General features: G+C 42.5%; 1 protein-coding gene across 5 annotated transcripts in view; it reads right to left on the minus strand.

The window, feature by feature from the left end:
• Positions 1 to 1,604: 1,604 nt before the first annotated feature.
• The window catches only part of cadm4 (cell adhesion molecule 4), a 158,803-nt gene continuing 144,492 nt past the window's right edge, over positions 1,605 to 15,915 (minus strand). For 2 of the 5 annotated variants that reach the window (XM_031289152.2, XM_031289142.2), the window contains exons 6-9: positions 12,962 to 13,134; positions 6,390 to 6,500; positions 3,254 to 3,382; positions 1,605 to 2,051 (exon numbers count right to left, since the gene is read on the minus strand). In XM_031289152.2, coding sequence (XP_031145012.1) covers positions 1,942 to 2,051; positions 3,254 to 3,382; positions 6,390 to 6,500; positions 12,962 to 13,134 — 523 coding nt within the window. In that variant the 3' untranslated portion in view covers positions 1,605 to 1,941. Of the gene's footprint in view, positions 2,052 to 2,182; positions 2,262 to 3,253; positions 3,383 to 6,389; positions 6,501 to 12,961; positions 13,135 to 15,915 lie in introns of all 5 variants that reach the window. The other 3 variants (XM_031289170.2, XM_036006027.1, XM_031289178.2) reach the window with 3 other exon arrangements.

Below are 15,915 nucleotides of genomic sequence, written 5' to 3' on the forward strand. Positions count from 1 at the left end.
TATTCCCCATTGATCTCATCATATGCTCCATCTCCTGTTCTCTTTTCACAGAAATTTAAAAACAGCACCTGCTCATTACACAGTAAACACACACAAAAAAAAACCAGTCTCTATCCCAAAGGGTATTTTTGAATTCTTTTTTATTTTGTCGTGCTTTGTATCTTTCCCCGATAAAGAAATAGTTAGCTATATATCAACAATGACACATGGACTCTAAAATAAACAAGAGTGAAAGACAGGAGAAGAGACGACTAGGCACAGGAGACGAAGAGAGAGACTGGGAAAGAGAGGAAAGGTAAGAGTGAAAACAGTCAGCAATTTCTCTACAGTAGAACTAAAAACAAACATGGGAAGTGTACATTTCTTTAACATTTACAATTATAATAATAACAACGACAATAATAATAACATTAACAATAATCATAATTGTTCAAACAATAATAATAATTCATAAAAAACCCATAAGACCTCTGGTTTCTCATAAAGACAAATTACCTTTTTTTTTTTAATTCTTTTCTTTATTTTCTTTAAAGATCACTGGACAGTGGTTTGTTCGGCTTTGCACCTCTATAGGCTAATATTCTGTGTTAGTATAGTTGCTTCATAATGCGTTTCAATAGTAAACATTTTTTTTTATTTCTTAAAAGTTTCATTTAATTTATGTTGCTGTTCTAGTTTTTTATACAAATAAGGAATTCAGAGATATGTATACTTGTTCTGTCAACATGTTTACTGTATGTATGAATGTGTGCATGTATCTGCGTATGTGTGGTAGCATTCAGAAAAAAATATCCATCCATTTTATTTTCTGATTCATTCAATCCCCTTGCCCTTCTTATTAAGACTTTTAAACCTTTTTATCCTCTTAATGGCATTCTTAAAATAATTAAGCTTTTATTTAATGCCTTAGCAAGTCATATTCCCTTCTTCTTGTTCGCAGCCCAACACTAATCCTTTCATTATTAGGAGCCAACAAAGGAGAAAGGATAGAGGGGGACAGACAGAGAGAAAGAGAGATATAAGGGAGAGGGTGGTGACAGGTGAGCAGAGAGAAAGGAGGTGATGGAGAGTCAATTAGATGAAAAGAGAATAACCCTTTCCTCACTGTTGCAGCGAGAGGGAAAAAGAAATCACTAAAAGATGACTCCTTTTCACAAATTATTGACAGGTCACCAAATAGGGATAGCAAAACAGGACGGTTAGCTTGTCCATAAAGCCTGAATACTTCCCAGGACTCTGGGCTGAGCACTCCATTGCTGTAGGGGACTATAAGGTGCGCTCTGTAGGAAAGATGCTTTGGCAATTAAAAAAAAAAAATCAATTTTCTAGCATCTAACGCTCAATAGCTCTTGGTCAACCCCTCCTTACACACAGCTCCCACTGTCTCCATCAGTTAAAGATTGGGCTTTGTGAAATAGCTGATTTTCTGCAGGCATGGAATTACAGCAGTCATCTGCCTCTAATTCCCCTTTCACTTTTGGTGGTTGCAAGGGCAGAGTGCCTGTATTCTTTGTTCCCCGCTTCCTCCTCGATCAAAATAATTATGTCATCATTTCGTTATTGTCTGCATTTACCTAACCCTCTCCCCCACTCTCTCCATTTCCCCCAGTTTATCAAACTTACAGTATATGGCACAGTTGTTAATGGCTGGTGGGTCTATAGGCTCTCTTTTTCTCAGTCTGTCTATGGGTATGTGTGTGTGCATGGAGGATATGGAGTGGAATGTAACGGGATGGATTGGCTGTGTGCAGTATCTGTATACAGTCGTTTTTAGAAGGCCGCCTGTTATGGCGCTTTGTATAGAAGTGTGTATTTGTGTATGTGTGTGTGCGTGCGTGTGTGTATGTGTGTGTGTATATACTGTTTATAAGGTGGGAGACAGGGAGAGGAAGGGGTGGGGGGGATGAGGTCAGAGGAGAGGGGGATAGGGAAGGAGAGGGGCTACAGTAGGTACTCTTTCTTGCCCTGGCTGGCGTCGTTCCCATTGAGGAAAGCCTCCTGCACCTCACCATGTTCATCCAACCCACTGGCCTCATGGGTAAGATAGGAACCTGAATGAAAAGAGAAAGAGAGAGCAAGAGGGAGATTGGAGGGGGAAGGTTAGGTGGCAAAGCGTCATGACCATTGCAGCGCCATGCAGCATTATCAAACCAACCAGCGCTAATATTATTGAGTTCCATACCTGTGACTGATTAATTCATTAGTTAACTGATTGTTAAGTCAATACCAAGCAAGAATAGGCTCTCGTGTACGGTACGAGCCTACCGGCGGAAATTAAAGGTATAGGGATGAATGTGTGAATAGAAGAGGCAGAAGAGGAGGGGCAGGTGGGGAAGATAATAGAGAACAGAAGACAGGGAGGGAGGAGAAATTGGCAGAAAAGGGTGGAGGGAAGGTTAGGTGCAAGAGAACAATGCCACGTTTGCGTCACTCACAAAACCCATCAAACACATTTTAACATCCCTCAGGTCCGAATGATTAATGATGCGGTGCAGTACAGGTTACACAGAGAGCAAGAACTGCTCAAGTCATCTTCCTGCTCGAGTCTCCCTTTCACCCCAGGGGTGAGTGACACTCTAATTCCCCGTACCACAGAGGTTGACTGGCATGCAGACAGTCATGGCGGCCCAGAAACAAAGCCCTAATGGCTCTGTCTCAACATGGTTTGGTTATAATGGTCCTGTGTCGGTGCTGATTGGCGGTCAAGTCATACAGAATGCTGACTGACTGCTTGTCCAACCATAGGGTAAGTAATAGTGGGTTGCTGCCTGCTACACTGTTCTCGGATTATTTCTTGGCAGCTGTGGTGCACAGTCGAAGGCTGCCAACACGGGGGCACTTAAAAAGATAGGGAGCGCAGGAGGCTGCTTTTAATAGATGAGCCTTGATACACTATCATGTAGTCATAAAACATGGGGACCACACCTACATTTCCCACCCCGCCCTATCTCTTCCGCTATCCTGGCCAAGGTCTTCCATCATGGACAGTGTCTGCCTGGAGAGGAGCATCCCATCCTGTCTGCTTTGCACTGACAATTTTACACCTCAGTTTAAAAGATTATTTTCAAAGAATCTGGGTTTAACTGGCCTGCAATGATTTTTTCACAGCTTGTTACGCCAGAAAATGGGCGAGATGAGAAAACGTGCCTGTAAACACCGTGATAAAATACTATTACTAAAACGTCTCCCCTGCTTGGGAAAGAAACTTTTGTGTTTCTTGGTGTGTGTGTGTGTGTGTGTGTGTGAGTGTTACCTTTCTGTCGAACAGAGCACCAGATGGTGACGATGAGGACACAGATGACGGTGAAAACCAGCAGTGCCAGAACACCACCTATCACTGCATATGGTGCTGCACTGTGAGTCTCTACCACTGCACCGGGATCTGAGAAAGAACAAAAGAGACAAACACTGTAGTGTGTGTGGGTGGCGTGTGTGGGGGTATATAAAGGGAAGTATGGAGATAAAAGGAGAGCGAAGTGCAGGCAAAGAAATGGCGGCAAAAATGAAAGCAGGAGAGATGTCGGGAAAAAAAGATAAAAGTGAAAGAAAGAAAGCACTTTAAAACAGCAGGATGGGAGAGGGTACCGGGAGCGAGACAGGAGAAAACAGAAGTCAATATCTTTCACCCAACTTATTATCACCTTTCATCGCCGCACAGGACGCCAGACAAGTCAGAATGGGTGAGAACAAGGTGGAGAAAAGAGGAGAGTGAATACAAAATAAGTATGCCAGCCTCTAAAAAAACCCACTCCAGCCTAGTACCTGTCAAGCCCACAATGCATTTTGAATGAGGGAAACTTTGAGTTTGTTTACAACCTGAGTTGTGCAGCCCTGGGAAAGTAAATCAACAATTCACCGCAAGATGAGTGAAGAGAGATAAAAAGATAAATGAAATAGGCAAGTTAAATTCTGTGACATTCTGTAGTATGAAATTGCAGTAGTGGTAGGGAATTATTCATGTCGACCTCACCTACGTATTACCAACTTTACACTGCTTTAAAGTAAAGGACAAATAAAAAATTAAAAAATAAAGGACTAATGAAAGGAAGTGTTGGTTAGTATTGAAATGATTAGTTGATTAAGCAATTAGTTAGCTGATAGAACAATTTAGTTGGCAATTTTAACTATTGATTAATCGTCATTTATGAAGCACTGTTCTTTTCTTCATCACTTGGCATTTTAAGTTGAACAATTTGAGTGTCAGGACCATTGTTCAGACATAGCAACCAATATGAAAGACTCGCCTGCAAGCTCTGGAAAATTGTGATGATCATCTTTTCAGTATTTTCTGACATTTTGTTGATTAAACAATTAATTGATTAGTTGAAAAAATAATCAACAGATTAACTGTTAGTCCCAGTCCTATTTAGATCATAAAGCAAACGTAACATGTCAACATGCACAATTTCACCAGTAAATACTTTCTGACAACAACAAAAGAAGGTGATTGATAAGAGTGCAGGGAGACAGGGGAAAAGAAACAAACCTTTTTTTTTTTTTACTTTTTTTTTTTTACTTATTCTCTTATGTTGCTGGTTTTGTATTGTTTATTATTACTGCTTTAATGCTGTTTAATTGTTTTGTTGCTGTCTGTTATTTCTGTGTTCCTTTAATTGTAAAGTAAACTGAGGCCGTGTTTAATGGTGATTTTACACTTTAAATACAATTTGACTGATTGCTTTGAAAAAATGGTTTGTAAAGTATGAATTCAGGTAATCTGTGCTGCAAAAAAAAAACACAGCTCTTTGAGTTTGGATTTAAATACTGAGACAGTGTCTGAGTCGCTGACAATAACAAAAAAATATTATTTTATTGATGGGGTTGAAGGAGTGTAGTGTAAGAACTGGTAAGGCCAATAGGAGGCAAGGACACAGAGTTATTGATGCAGCTCTTGGACCTTGACAGAGCAGAATTAAAATATGAATCATTAATACAGTGCTAACACATAGAGTTTAGGGAAGAAAGAGAATGTGAAAGAAAAGGTGAAGGAAAGGAAGAGGAGGAAGAGGAGCAGGGATTGACAGCTGAAGAAAAATGGGTGTTCTTGTGCAGGCATTTCTTGGACAGTATCTCATTGAGCATTGTGACATAGTGCATCACATTCCTGCTTATGTGTATGATCTGATGTGTGTGTGTGTATGTGTATGATAAAATAAAGATCGGTGGCAGGCACACAGGACATGTTTGATCAGACTGTGAAAGGGTCGAGCAGCAATATTTCACAGGGAATGAAAAAGCAAGGTCTCAAGCGCTATACCTTTACCTCACTGCACCATGTTTTTAATCCACCGCAGCCCAAAGCTCCACATGAAATGAATGACAGTATTAAAAAGTGTGTTGTTTCTCCAAGGAGCCCCTCAGATGACGCATCAGCATCGCCTAAACGCTCTCCGACTGTTCAAGCTGCTGCTTTTCCTATGACTCTTTATGTCATCTCCGCACAAGCCCAGCAGGAGAACAACCTCTACCTGCCACAGACGGCGGCAGCGGCAACAGAAGAACAAGAGGGATGCTCCCGCTCCCTTCGCTTCATCTCTCCTTTTAAGTAACAGAGAGGAGACACAGCCGAAGGTATGGAAAGAAAGGAGAAGAAGAGATGCCATTGAGCGTGTGTTTGTGTGAGTATATGTATGACATAAATACATTCTGTAAATAAAAAGAGAAGGAAATTGGTACGTGCGAAACCACACACACACACACACACACACACACACACACTTAAGGTAGCAGAGTAGTGACAAGCAGCCTCCTTATCCTGCTGTGTAACATCATCATCAGGGAAAATAATATTAAACACACCTTGAGCCCCGATCTTTCTTTCTTTCTTTCTCTCACTCTGCCTCTCTCTCTCTGTATATGTGTGTTTGTGAATGTGTGTGTTTGTGTGTGTGTATGCAGATAATATGTTTGTGTAGCATCTCCCTGGCCCTCCAGAGGCCAGTGTCAGTCGTTGCCACTTTCTGAAACTCTTAATGCAGATTCATTAACAGTACCTACCAAGCACCAAGAGACCCACCCTAGGCCGACTACACACACACACACACACACACACACACACACACAAATACACAAGTGCTGACTGGGCAATGTGTGTGTGGAGAGCATCAAACAGCCAGTGATAAGAAAGAGGGAGAGAGTGGGTGGTTGTGCACAGCCATGCGATTGCAGGCACATACGCTCATGTAGATACAGGGCAAAGGAAGGTTGCAGCAGACATGTTTGTTTGTGCGTGTGTATGTGTGTGTGTGTGTATGTGTGTGTGTCTGCGTGTGCAGGCCACCTGAGAGTCATCAAATGAGTAGGGGACTGAAAGGACCCAAAGGAGAGAGGGCAAGGACGAGGATAGAAATGGAGGGTAGCAGAGGCAGAATAAAGGGTGTGTATGTTACCTTTCGGGTCCGGAGCGAAGCTGGGTGTTAGGAGGGTTGGGGTGGCGGGATGGGAGGTGATTGGTTGGGTGGTGGGAGTGGGAGGGACCGTGGTAGTGACTGACACATTATCTACAGACAGACAGGGAATGGGATAACACACACATGCAATTATTATTGTTGAATATTAATTGAGTTTTCTTGGCTGATGCACCTCAGCATCCTGCTAGATAATTATTGGACGGCAGTCTCAAAGACAGCTTGCTTCTTCCAATGAGTTTTGAGAAAGAGGAGAAGATGTAAAACACAAGAACTGGAGGAAAGACTTATTTCAAACATGCTGATCAGCAACTGAGGCCGATGCCATTTCGATACCAGAGAGAAATGTTACTAATTATTTTCCCAAATGGAATCGATCTTGACCCCTGAGAAGCGATAAGGACAAGGACAAATTATGTTCTCTGGCAGGCTTCTACAGCAGCTGAGGGGGTTAAAGAAGACATTTACAATAGGGAAGGTATGCTTTAAGGCAGGTGCTAAAGAGAATCATATCTGGCAGACTGACATTCATCTACGACGCAATTGGAATATATAGGAACACATTCTCTATCACTGACACATTTTCTATGGTACAATGGCAGGAGAGACAGAGACATTGTCTGTGACAGATGCATCCCCAATGGAGAAGTGCCATGCAGGGAATGTCTCATTCAATGCAAAACAATAGCTTGGATCTTGACACATTTTCCAAATCAATGGCTGAGCCACAATGGTAGGTAAAAAGAGACAAGTTCATATTGCCGTTAAAGACAGAAAATAATGGCTGACAAGAACTAAAAGGTAGATGGAAGAGTGGGTGTTAATGTGTGTGTCTGTGTCTGCATCAGCACTTTAAGAGTGAATAATATGGCACTTCATCAAACAATCTCTATAAAACCGCAACGTCCAAGGTAGTCTCACACACACACAGCTTGTTTTAAAATACGTGCAGGCTTGTGCACACACATACCCAGACCACATGTTCATGCACATTTACACCTAAATGCATAATTGGCACACACACACACACACACACACACACACACACACACACACACACACACACACACACACACACACACACTGCCCTTTCTACTCAGGAGTAATTTATTGGTAAGTATTCCTCTGTCTCTTCTCTCCCTTTCTCCCACTGGCCCTGAGATCATCAATCTCTTTTTGCACTCTTCTTATGTCAGCACTATACCTCCCCGCTCCTGTTTTTTTTTTTCCTTCAAGCCCAGCCTTGGTCTTCTTTTCTCTGTAAAAAAATGTAACGTAGTGTATTTTGTGGGAAAGACAAAGAGATGAGCAGAGTTTTCTGTTAGATAAAGTGAAAGAGAGAGGGGGAGAATGAAAGTTGGACCAAATAGAGAGAAAGAGAAATTACCCAACAATGATGTAAGTATGTGTGCCTGTTCCTGCTCTCCTGCATGAGTGCATATATGTTGCATGTGTGTGCGGATACAAGTACATATGTGTGTGATTGTCACTTGAGCCTGAGGATTAATGGCCGGGGTTGCTGCACTAATTAACTGGACGCTGATTAATTTCTCTTGACTATCACGACTGACCTAAAAATGGTTCTTTCTCACTATTTCCTTTTTTTTCTTCTTATTGTTCTACGGCCATCCCTCACTTCTTTTTCCTTGTTCTCCTTCAACCAAACTCTCTTTCTCTCATTTGCCCCCCCTTCCCTCCTTCACTTTCTTTCATTCGGCTGCCTCTCTGGTTTCACTCCTTGGTTACAACGTTCCCTCACTGCCTCTCTTCAACTTAATTAAGGAGAATGCCATGCAGCTGTCGTCCTCTTGGCTGATAGCGTCCTTTTTTCCTACATCATATTGTTATTCATTAACACTATATGGCTGCCAATCAGGCACACAGCCCATGTTATTTCCAGGGATGGATGTGGCGGCACTTGCGATAATGACGTTTTCTTCTCGTATCTCATTCTCGCAGAAGTGTGCCTAAGGATACTGGGCCGCCATTTTGGATGAGCCCTGTTATTCTTTCATGTTCGGTGTTCCTGATTATAAGGGCCCTGCCCAGAGCAGTGATGGCTCCAACTGTCAATCAGTGCACTGAATACTGGACATTGGTCAAGGGTCCACTGCTGAGGCCATTTAGGCCAACACTGATTGGCTGAAGACTCATTCGAAATTCACTCAGATGCCAATAAAGGTGCATTGTCATGTGTGAAGGAAAACTACAAAATTGGCTCTGCATTATCTCTGTCTGACTTCCTCTGCCACCAGCCCCCAACCTTTTTCCACTTGCATTCTCATTCTAGGTTTTTTTTTAAGTCTCACTTCATTAATTGGAGGTCTGTTTTTCATTCCAATTATCCTGACGGCTCATTACAACAGCCGAGGAGACACAAACTAATCCCTGGTCACCTAGCTTCCTTTTCCATCTTTCTATGTACCTATCATTTCATCTTTCTATCACTCCCCTACTGCTTTCCATGAATCTTTCTATGAAACCATTAGTCCCTCTATTCTCCCCTGTGCTCACTTTCTGCTCTGTTTTGCTGAAATTTACACACACACACACACACACACACACACACACACACACACACACACACACACACACACACACACACACACACACACACACACACACACACACACACACGCATATAAGTGTGTTACACATATGCAAACTAACAATTCTTATCTCCTCATCTGTACCTCTCCCTCTCTCTTTCTTTTTCTCTCCATCTCCCACACTCTCTCATGCAATTCAATTCTAATGGGTTTTATTGGCTTGGCGATTCATCTGAGTGCAGCAGCTCAGTTGAATTACATAATGGAGCCCTCCGGGCTTTCACCAGACAATCAGCAACACTCTCCTCCCAGTCGCATGCACACACATTCACATGCATCTTTGTGTACACACACACACACACACACACACACACACACACACACACACACAAAAATCCAATTTCTCCTTAACAATGGTGGCACAGAGATGAAACAAACAACAGAGGCCACATCCTTTTCACATTCCGCAGATACTTGCTGTGTATGTGCGTGTGTGGGTAATGTGTACGAGGGTGCGCACTCAGTGATTCATTCAACAATTTTTTAACATTTATATCATTAGTGACTGAAGTTAATTTCATTGTATTAACTTGTACACACACATATCCATGCACTCTTTCTCTAAATCATAAATACACCAAAGCGCATGCACACACACTCGCACACAGAGTTGCATGTACACACGAGTGTGACCAGTCAAATAAAGCTCAGCTTCAATGCATCACGTCTAAGACACGGCCCGGGCTCCCCGGAGAGTTTCCCACCTCTCCTCTCTCTGTTCTCCTTCGCCAGCATTAAGCCCGTCTCCCCTCATAAAGTGACAGCGGCTAAAGCACCTGTGACAAATTGACAGCCACTTTTGCTTGAGTTTGTTCTCGGTGTACAGACCCTGATGGCAGATAACTCTCGCAGAGGGAAGGTTTACACAAAATGAGAAGGAGAGTGACAAGAGAGAGCACTGGTAGTTTTTCTGCACCTATAATAAGATAGTTTCTTTTCTGCTGACTCATCCTTTACAACACACATCCTTCAGCGCTCCCTCCTTGCCCCCCTTCCTCCCCCAGTGCACCCTGGGATTCCCTCTGGGAAGGCTAGGAGCCAACTAAACTGACATTCCGTTTATCTGACAGGCTGTGGTACTGAATATTAACCTGCATTCGACCTCCATCGTCCTTTCTTCTTTCCCTTTTCATCCCTCCATCACTTTCTCCTACTCTCTCTCCCCCTACTTCCTCCCTCCATCTGTCCCTCCCATCCCCCAGCCCCCAAACTTACTTTTCTCTGTGTCATATTTCTAAGAAACCTAGGCCTTCTTTGAGGAAAAACTGAACTGCAGCTGAACCAAGAACGGAGGGCAAACTGGTGGCAAGGTGAAAAACAGTTGAAAGGGTGTGGGAGGAGTGGAGAGAGGAAGAGGAAGTGGACAGGAGGTGTAAAAGAGGCGAGAACAGCGGGCAAAATAAAAGAGAGGTCGGATGTCGAGGAAAGGAAAGGGAGAGAAAAAGGAGAGGCAAGCAGGAGAGAGAGAAACAGAAGAGAGGAGAAAGAGAGAGAGAGATGGAGAGGTTGAAATAGTTTGCGACGGAAATAAAAAAATAAGCTCACAGAGAATAAAAAAGTGAGGCACAACAAGAGCAAGAATGATACTTCTTGATTGTTTTTCTATCACAAAGTCTGTAGGAGTAAGTGAAGAGCTTTGCAAAATGAGATATTCACTATTTACACCTACAATAACAAGGTGGGTGCCCAGATTGAAAAAAAGCACTCCACGTTTTTAGTTTTCTTTTAAATTATGTAACATTTAAAAAGACACACATATCAGTGGAAACAGTATAGCCGGAATGCAAGGACTTAACACCATGTTAGACAGATTATTAGTTGTGGCGTACAGGAAAATCAAGAGTGACTTTCATTCGTCTACAGATTAATATGATGGCTGAATCAACAACTCTGAGCTCTTTGAGATAAGGTTTGAAACAATCTGCCCAGTGGGCGAGTACATATTTTTCGTAAGTACAGCAAACCACCCCTGATATGGAGCTACAGCAGGAGGATTTAAGAAGCTGATTGCTGGAAATCCGTGGTTCAGAGCAGAGGAGTTGAAGCCTGGCTTATGTTGGTTATGTGGATTTCTGGTCTTTTGTAGATTTTGGTCCAAGCAAGATTCCTTACATTAAATGTATCCCCTGTTCTCATAATAAGACAAGATAATACAAAAATTGAACAAGCGAGATAAATCAAATAAATGATCAGCACGGAGAAACGGCATGAAATAAAAAAGATAAATGATGAAATGTAGGAAAGAAGAAGTGGCTCAAAGAAGAACAAATGAAAAAGGCAGCTAAAAATGGTGAGGGAGGAAGCTGAGGAGGAGGGAGAAAGACAGAACATTTTTCCACAGCGGTGGCAACGCACATCAAAGCACAACATGTCTAACCTTCTAGGATAGCGAGAGATAGAGAGAGAGCGAGAGGGAGGAAGAGAAGTGGGTGGGGATGTCACCTTTCATCTTGCTACTGTTGCCACCCATGATGCCTGTGGAAAGCTGCCATTATGTGTGCTGTTTGATGCTAGACATGCTTGTACAAGAGTGTGTGTGATTGTTGTGCGTGCGTGTGAGAGAGAAAGAGAGTGTGACGGATAGATGAGGGGGTGCTTACTGCTTACCAAAAGCAGTACATAAGTGTTACATAAGATATAATGTCTCTATACTCCCTCCATCTGTCCCTCTGTTTCAGATCTCCAATTGAGATGCTTGGGTGCAATGACAGGAGCAGCCAGCAGGCGGAGAGTTGATCAAAACACAGTAAACCTGCTGAGTGACAGGAGTGTGCATGTAATTAGGCCAAACCACAAACGGATTGGATGTGTAACCTGAAGAAGCCTCTAATGATGAGCTAGCTTTGCGATTTAGCTTTGCTGCTGTCCCATTAAAATATCACAATTTCAATGCTGTCCCTATTTGACTGCAAGTTTACTCAGTGGTTTTTATGAGTGGCTTACGTAACATTAACATGCATCAAAACGTTATTTTCAAAATGTGCTTCAAACTTGGGGAGAAAGTTGGCCAATTTGTCACATTTTCTAAAAAATAACTATCATGATACAAGATCTTCATTTGATGTTGCAAGCTCCACTGTCATCTTCTTTGAGCCACGGTGTTCGCAGTCTATCTGGGTCAACCTTCATTAAGAATTTAACAACCACCAGTGAGTCGAGGTGCAACATTTGTAAAAATAAATAAATAAATCTGACAACAAAAGCCCCTTACCCGCCTGAATTTTAAATGCAACAGATGTTCCACTGTTGTTGTTTTTTTGCCAAATGTTACCATGTAAAATGCAGAGCATCAACGGCTTCAGCATTGCATTAGTACTTTGCACTCTGTTAACATCTGTTGTCTTTGTCTTTCTATGTGTCAGCTTGTGAAGTTCATTTAGTTGTCAAAACATCTCAAATCTGTATTTATTGCTGTGGGCCATTTAAGTTACTCTGAACTCCTGGGAGTGAGGATTGGGTCACATGGGACAAGATAAATTGGTACTTTACAAGAGAAAGGCTGAATAATGATGTTGGTGACTAGTATCTGAGCCCGGTAGCCTACGTCTTCTTTTGGAATCAATATCTCTGTTGAATCAATTGCACAGGAGGTTTAGCAGAGGTTTCCTGCTGTGTACCGAATCAGGAAAACAAATAAAGGTGAAAGACAGATGAGACAAGCATCAGGATTTAATGGGTCTGTTGCCCAGTGCCAGAGTAGCCTCTAAAGACAGTGAGAAAATAAAAGGATCGATAAAATTTAAAAATGAATATCATCAAGAACAAGAAACACAACAAACAAAAGATCCATTGAACATCAAATTATTCTGAACATTTAACAATTACCCAAGATAGAAATGAAGACAATGGAAAAAAAAAGGATCAATGTAGCAAATTTTTCAAGCACTCCTGGAAAATCTAAGAAAACTTGCAACATATAATTAACTGTCAACTATCGTTACTCACCATACACCAGTAGGGTGTAATGATCGGCAGCACGTCCATAGTTGTTCTGGGCCTGGCACAAGTACGTTCCATTGTGTGACTGGCTGAGACGGGAAATCTGAAAGGTGGGGCCGGAAATCTCTGCCCTCTCGGGTAAGGTGTCATTAATCTTGGACCACTGAATGTTCCTGGGCCTAATGGGAAGGAAACAGAGAGAGGTTTAATGTTTAAAGTGCTGCAATGATATGTCGATTAATTGACTTGAATAAAAAAAAAATTATTGTTTAAATAATTTAGCAAAGAAAAATGTCCAACATTTGCTGTTTCCAGCATCTAAAAAGGTGAGGATTTAATGCATCCCTCTGTTTCACTGTATATGACAGAGTATGTTCCCACAAAACATCATAAGGAAGCACATCTCAGATTTGGAGACAAGGACAAAACACTCACATTTCACTTGTTTATTTGGCTCACATCATGATGTTGTCAGATTAATTGGTACTTAAAACAACTGCTAGCTGTGGCCATTCAATTTAGAACTCCAACCTTAAAAAACTTGACCCTGAGTCAGCTTCACATTGCCTCCCACATGTACGCACACTCATATGCAAATATCCAAAGATAAAACTGCAACAGCATAATGTTCAACCTCGACTGTATTCCATTTAAATACAGCTAGTTTTTTCTATTACCTGTACAACCACAGATGTTATGCGGTAATGCATTACTTAGTATGTGTTAAGGCAGTTACACACCAACCAGACGGCCGACCCTCGGCAGAAAAGGCAGTTGGACTGATCAGTCTCCCCGAGTTGGTCAAAAAAGTGCCTCGGAACACACCAAAGTGACGAGATGTAATACGTCTCCATAACGGCAGGCGGCGCTAATCTGTCTTAGCTGATTGGACGAACGCGCCACATGGGTCTGGCTGCTGCTTCCGGATTTTGGATTTTTCAACCGGCCATTAATGGCGACTCATTCAGAATACGATCTCATATTGTACTAAAATAGTTCACCGAAATGTGTTTCTGAAAACATTTTAAGCGAGAAATAGGCCATTTAGTTGCTGAATCTGTCTTCATTTTAGATCGACAAAGGAAAAAAAGATTTTCGTCAGATTTTGAGAGGCTTAGTCATGCTCATCCCGCTTGCCATTTCCGGGTGAGTCCCGACTGCCCTGTCTCTGACTGAACATGTCAGTTCGGCCAAAATAAAGGCCGACAGCTCCTCCAACGGACGACGGCACGGAACACACCGAACAGACTCGAGTCACTGACCTTGCCAGACTGTCCAACGGCCGATTATCGGCCCGGGTGTAACTGCCATTACAGTAATGTGTTTAATGTGGCAAACGTTTTTTCTTTTTTTTTAGTAACAAGCAGTGCAATTTTAAAGTTGGTAATTATATTACAGTTAAGTCTCAGTGGAGAGACTGGTCCAGGATGTGTTAGCTTGGCACAGGGGTTGGAGCTATGGGAGACCATTAGCTTTCAAAACAAATAACTAACTCTAGTTAAGTTGTCCTATTCAAATATTTTGTCTCTTTACATGCAGACATGTGTTACATGTAGCTGCTAAGGGATTGTGAATCCTGCATACACCACAACAACTACATCTCTAACTAACACCACGAGTAGAGTACTAGTCTTAAATACATTTAGTAAAACCTGACGTGCTAAAGGGTATTAAAAATGAAGAAGTGAGAGGAGACAAGGGCTCGAAAACAGGCACCGGGGGATGCTATAAAAAGAAAGGTGAAGATGGAGTGTAAAAAGGTCCACAGGGAGAAGATGACATGAGAAGAAAGTATAAAAGGAGCTTGGAGAAGGAGCCAATGGCAACAGAGGGCTGCATCCTGACAAATTATGAGATGGATGGTCAGAGGGCGGCGAAGGTGTGAAAGGCTTGGCAGGATGTAAAGGAGGCCAGATGAGAGAGAAACAGGGTGTCAGATGTGCAGAGTGGAGACGAGTAGAAAGAGTGTTAGTACAGGTAGAGGAGAGACAAGAAGAGATGATGTGCTGGGAGATGAAGGGAAGGAGCTGGCAGACAAAATGAATTGGTCATGAAAGACTGGAAGGCATAGCAGACAGGAGGTGCGAGGATTACAGAGACATCTTGGCGAACAACGCTCTGTGTGTGTGTGTGTGTGTGTGTGTGTGTGTCTGGCTGAGTGTCATGGCTCATGCTACCCTGGCCAGATTACAATCCTGACTCATCTGGGTTTTAATCCCTCAGGACGTCTAATTAAACCTCTTTCTTGCTTAGTCACACACACACACACACACCCTCACACTCATCCCACACACACACTCTCCCTGTTCCTCTCTTTCGAACACGCGCATATTTAAGTGTACTCCCACACACATTAATTCCTTCAAACGCTAACACACGAGTAAGCAGGCAATTAAGCAAACGACAAGACATTGTCTCCATCTCTCCTCCTAATAACGGACAAACAATGAGTGTACCCCTCCACCAAAAGGAAGTGGCATATAATTGGTCATTAATACTTAACTTGTAGTTAACAGGGCCAGAGAGCAAACGGGAGGGCGATGCTGAGAAGTGTATTGGCTATAGCCTCACTAAAGCTTTGTAACGGTTGGTTGTCGACTGTGTGTGTGTGTGTGTGTGTGTGTGTGTGTGTGTGTGTGTGTGTGTGTGTGTGAGTGGAGTCTAGCATGAGATGAGGGTCAGAGTCCAGAATGGCCTGCTGTCCCATCTTTCACTGTCACGTTCGCTTGAGTGTACCACACAAACACACACACACACACACACACACACACACACACACACACACACAGTCCCCAACCAACCGTTACAAAGCTTTAGTGAGGCTATAGCCAATACGCTTCTCAGCCAGTCCTCACTGTGGGATTTCATTTAAGTCATCTCTCTCACACACACACACACACACACACACACACACACACACACACTTTGGCTGAGCACTACTGGGGAGTTTTAGTGGACTT

The sequence above is a fragment of the Sander lucioperca genome, chromosome 10 (assembly GCF_008315115.2).
Source record: "Sander lucioperca isolate FBNREF2018 chromosome 10, SLUC_FBN_1.2, whole genome shotgun sequence".
NCBI classification, from domain to species: Eukaryota; Metazoa; Chordata; class Actinopteri; order Perciformes; family Percidae; genus Sander; species Sander lucioperca.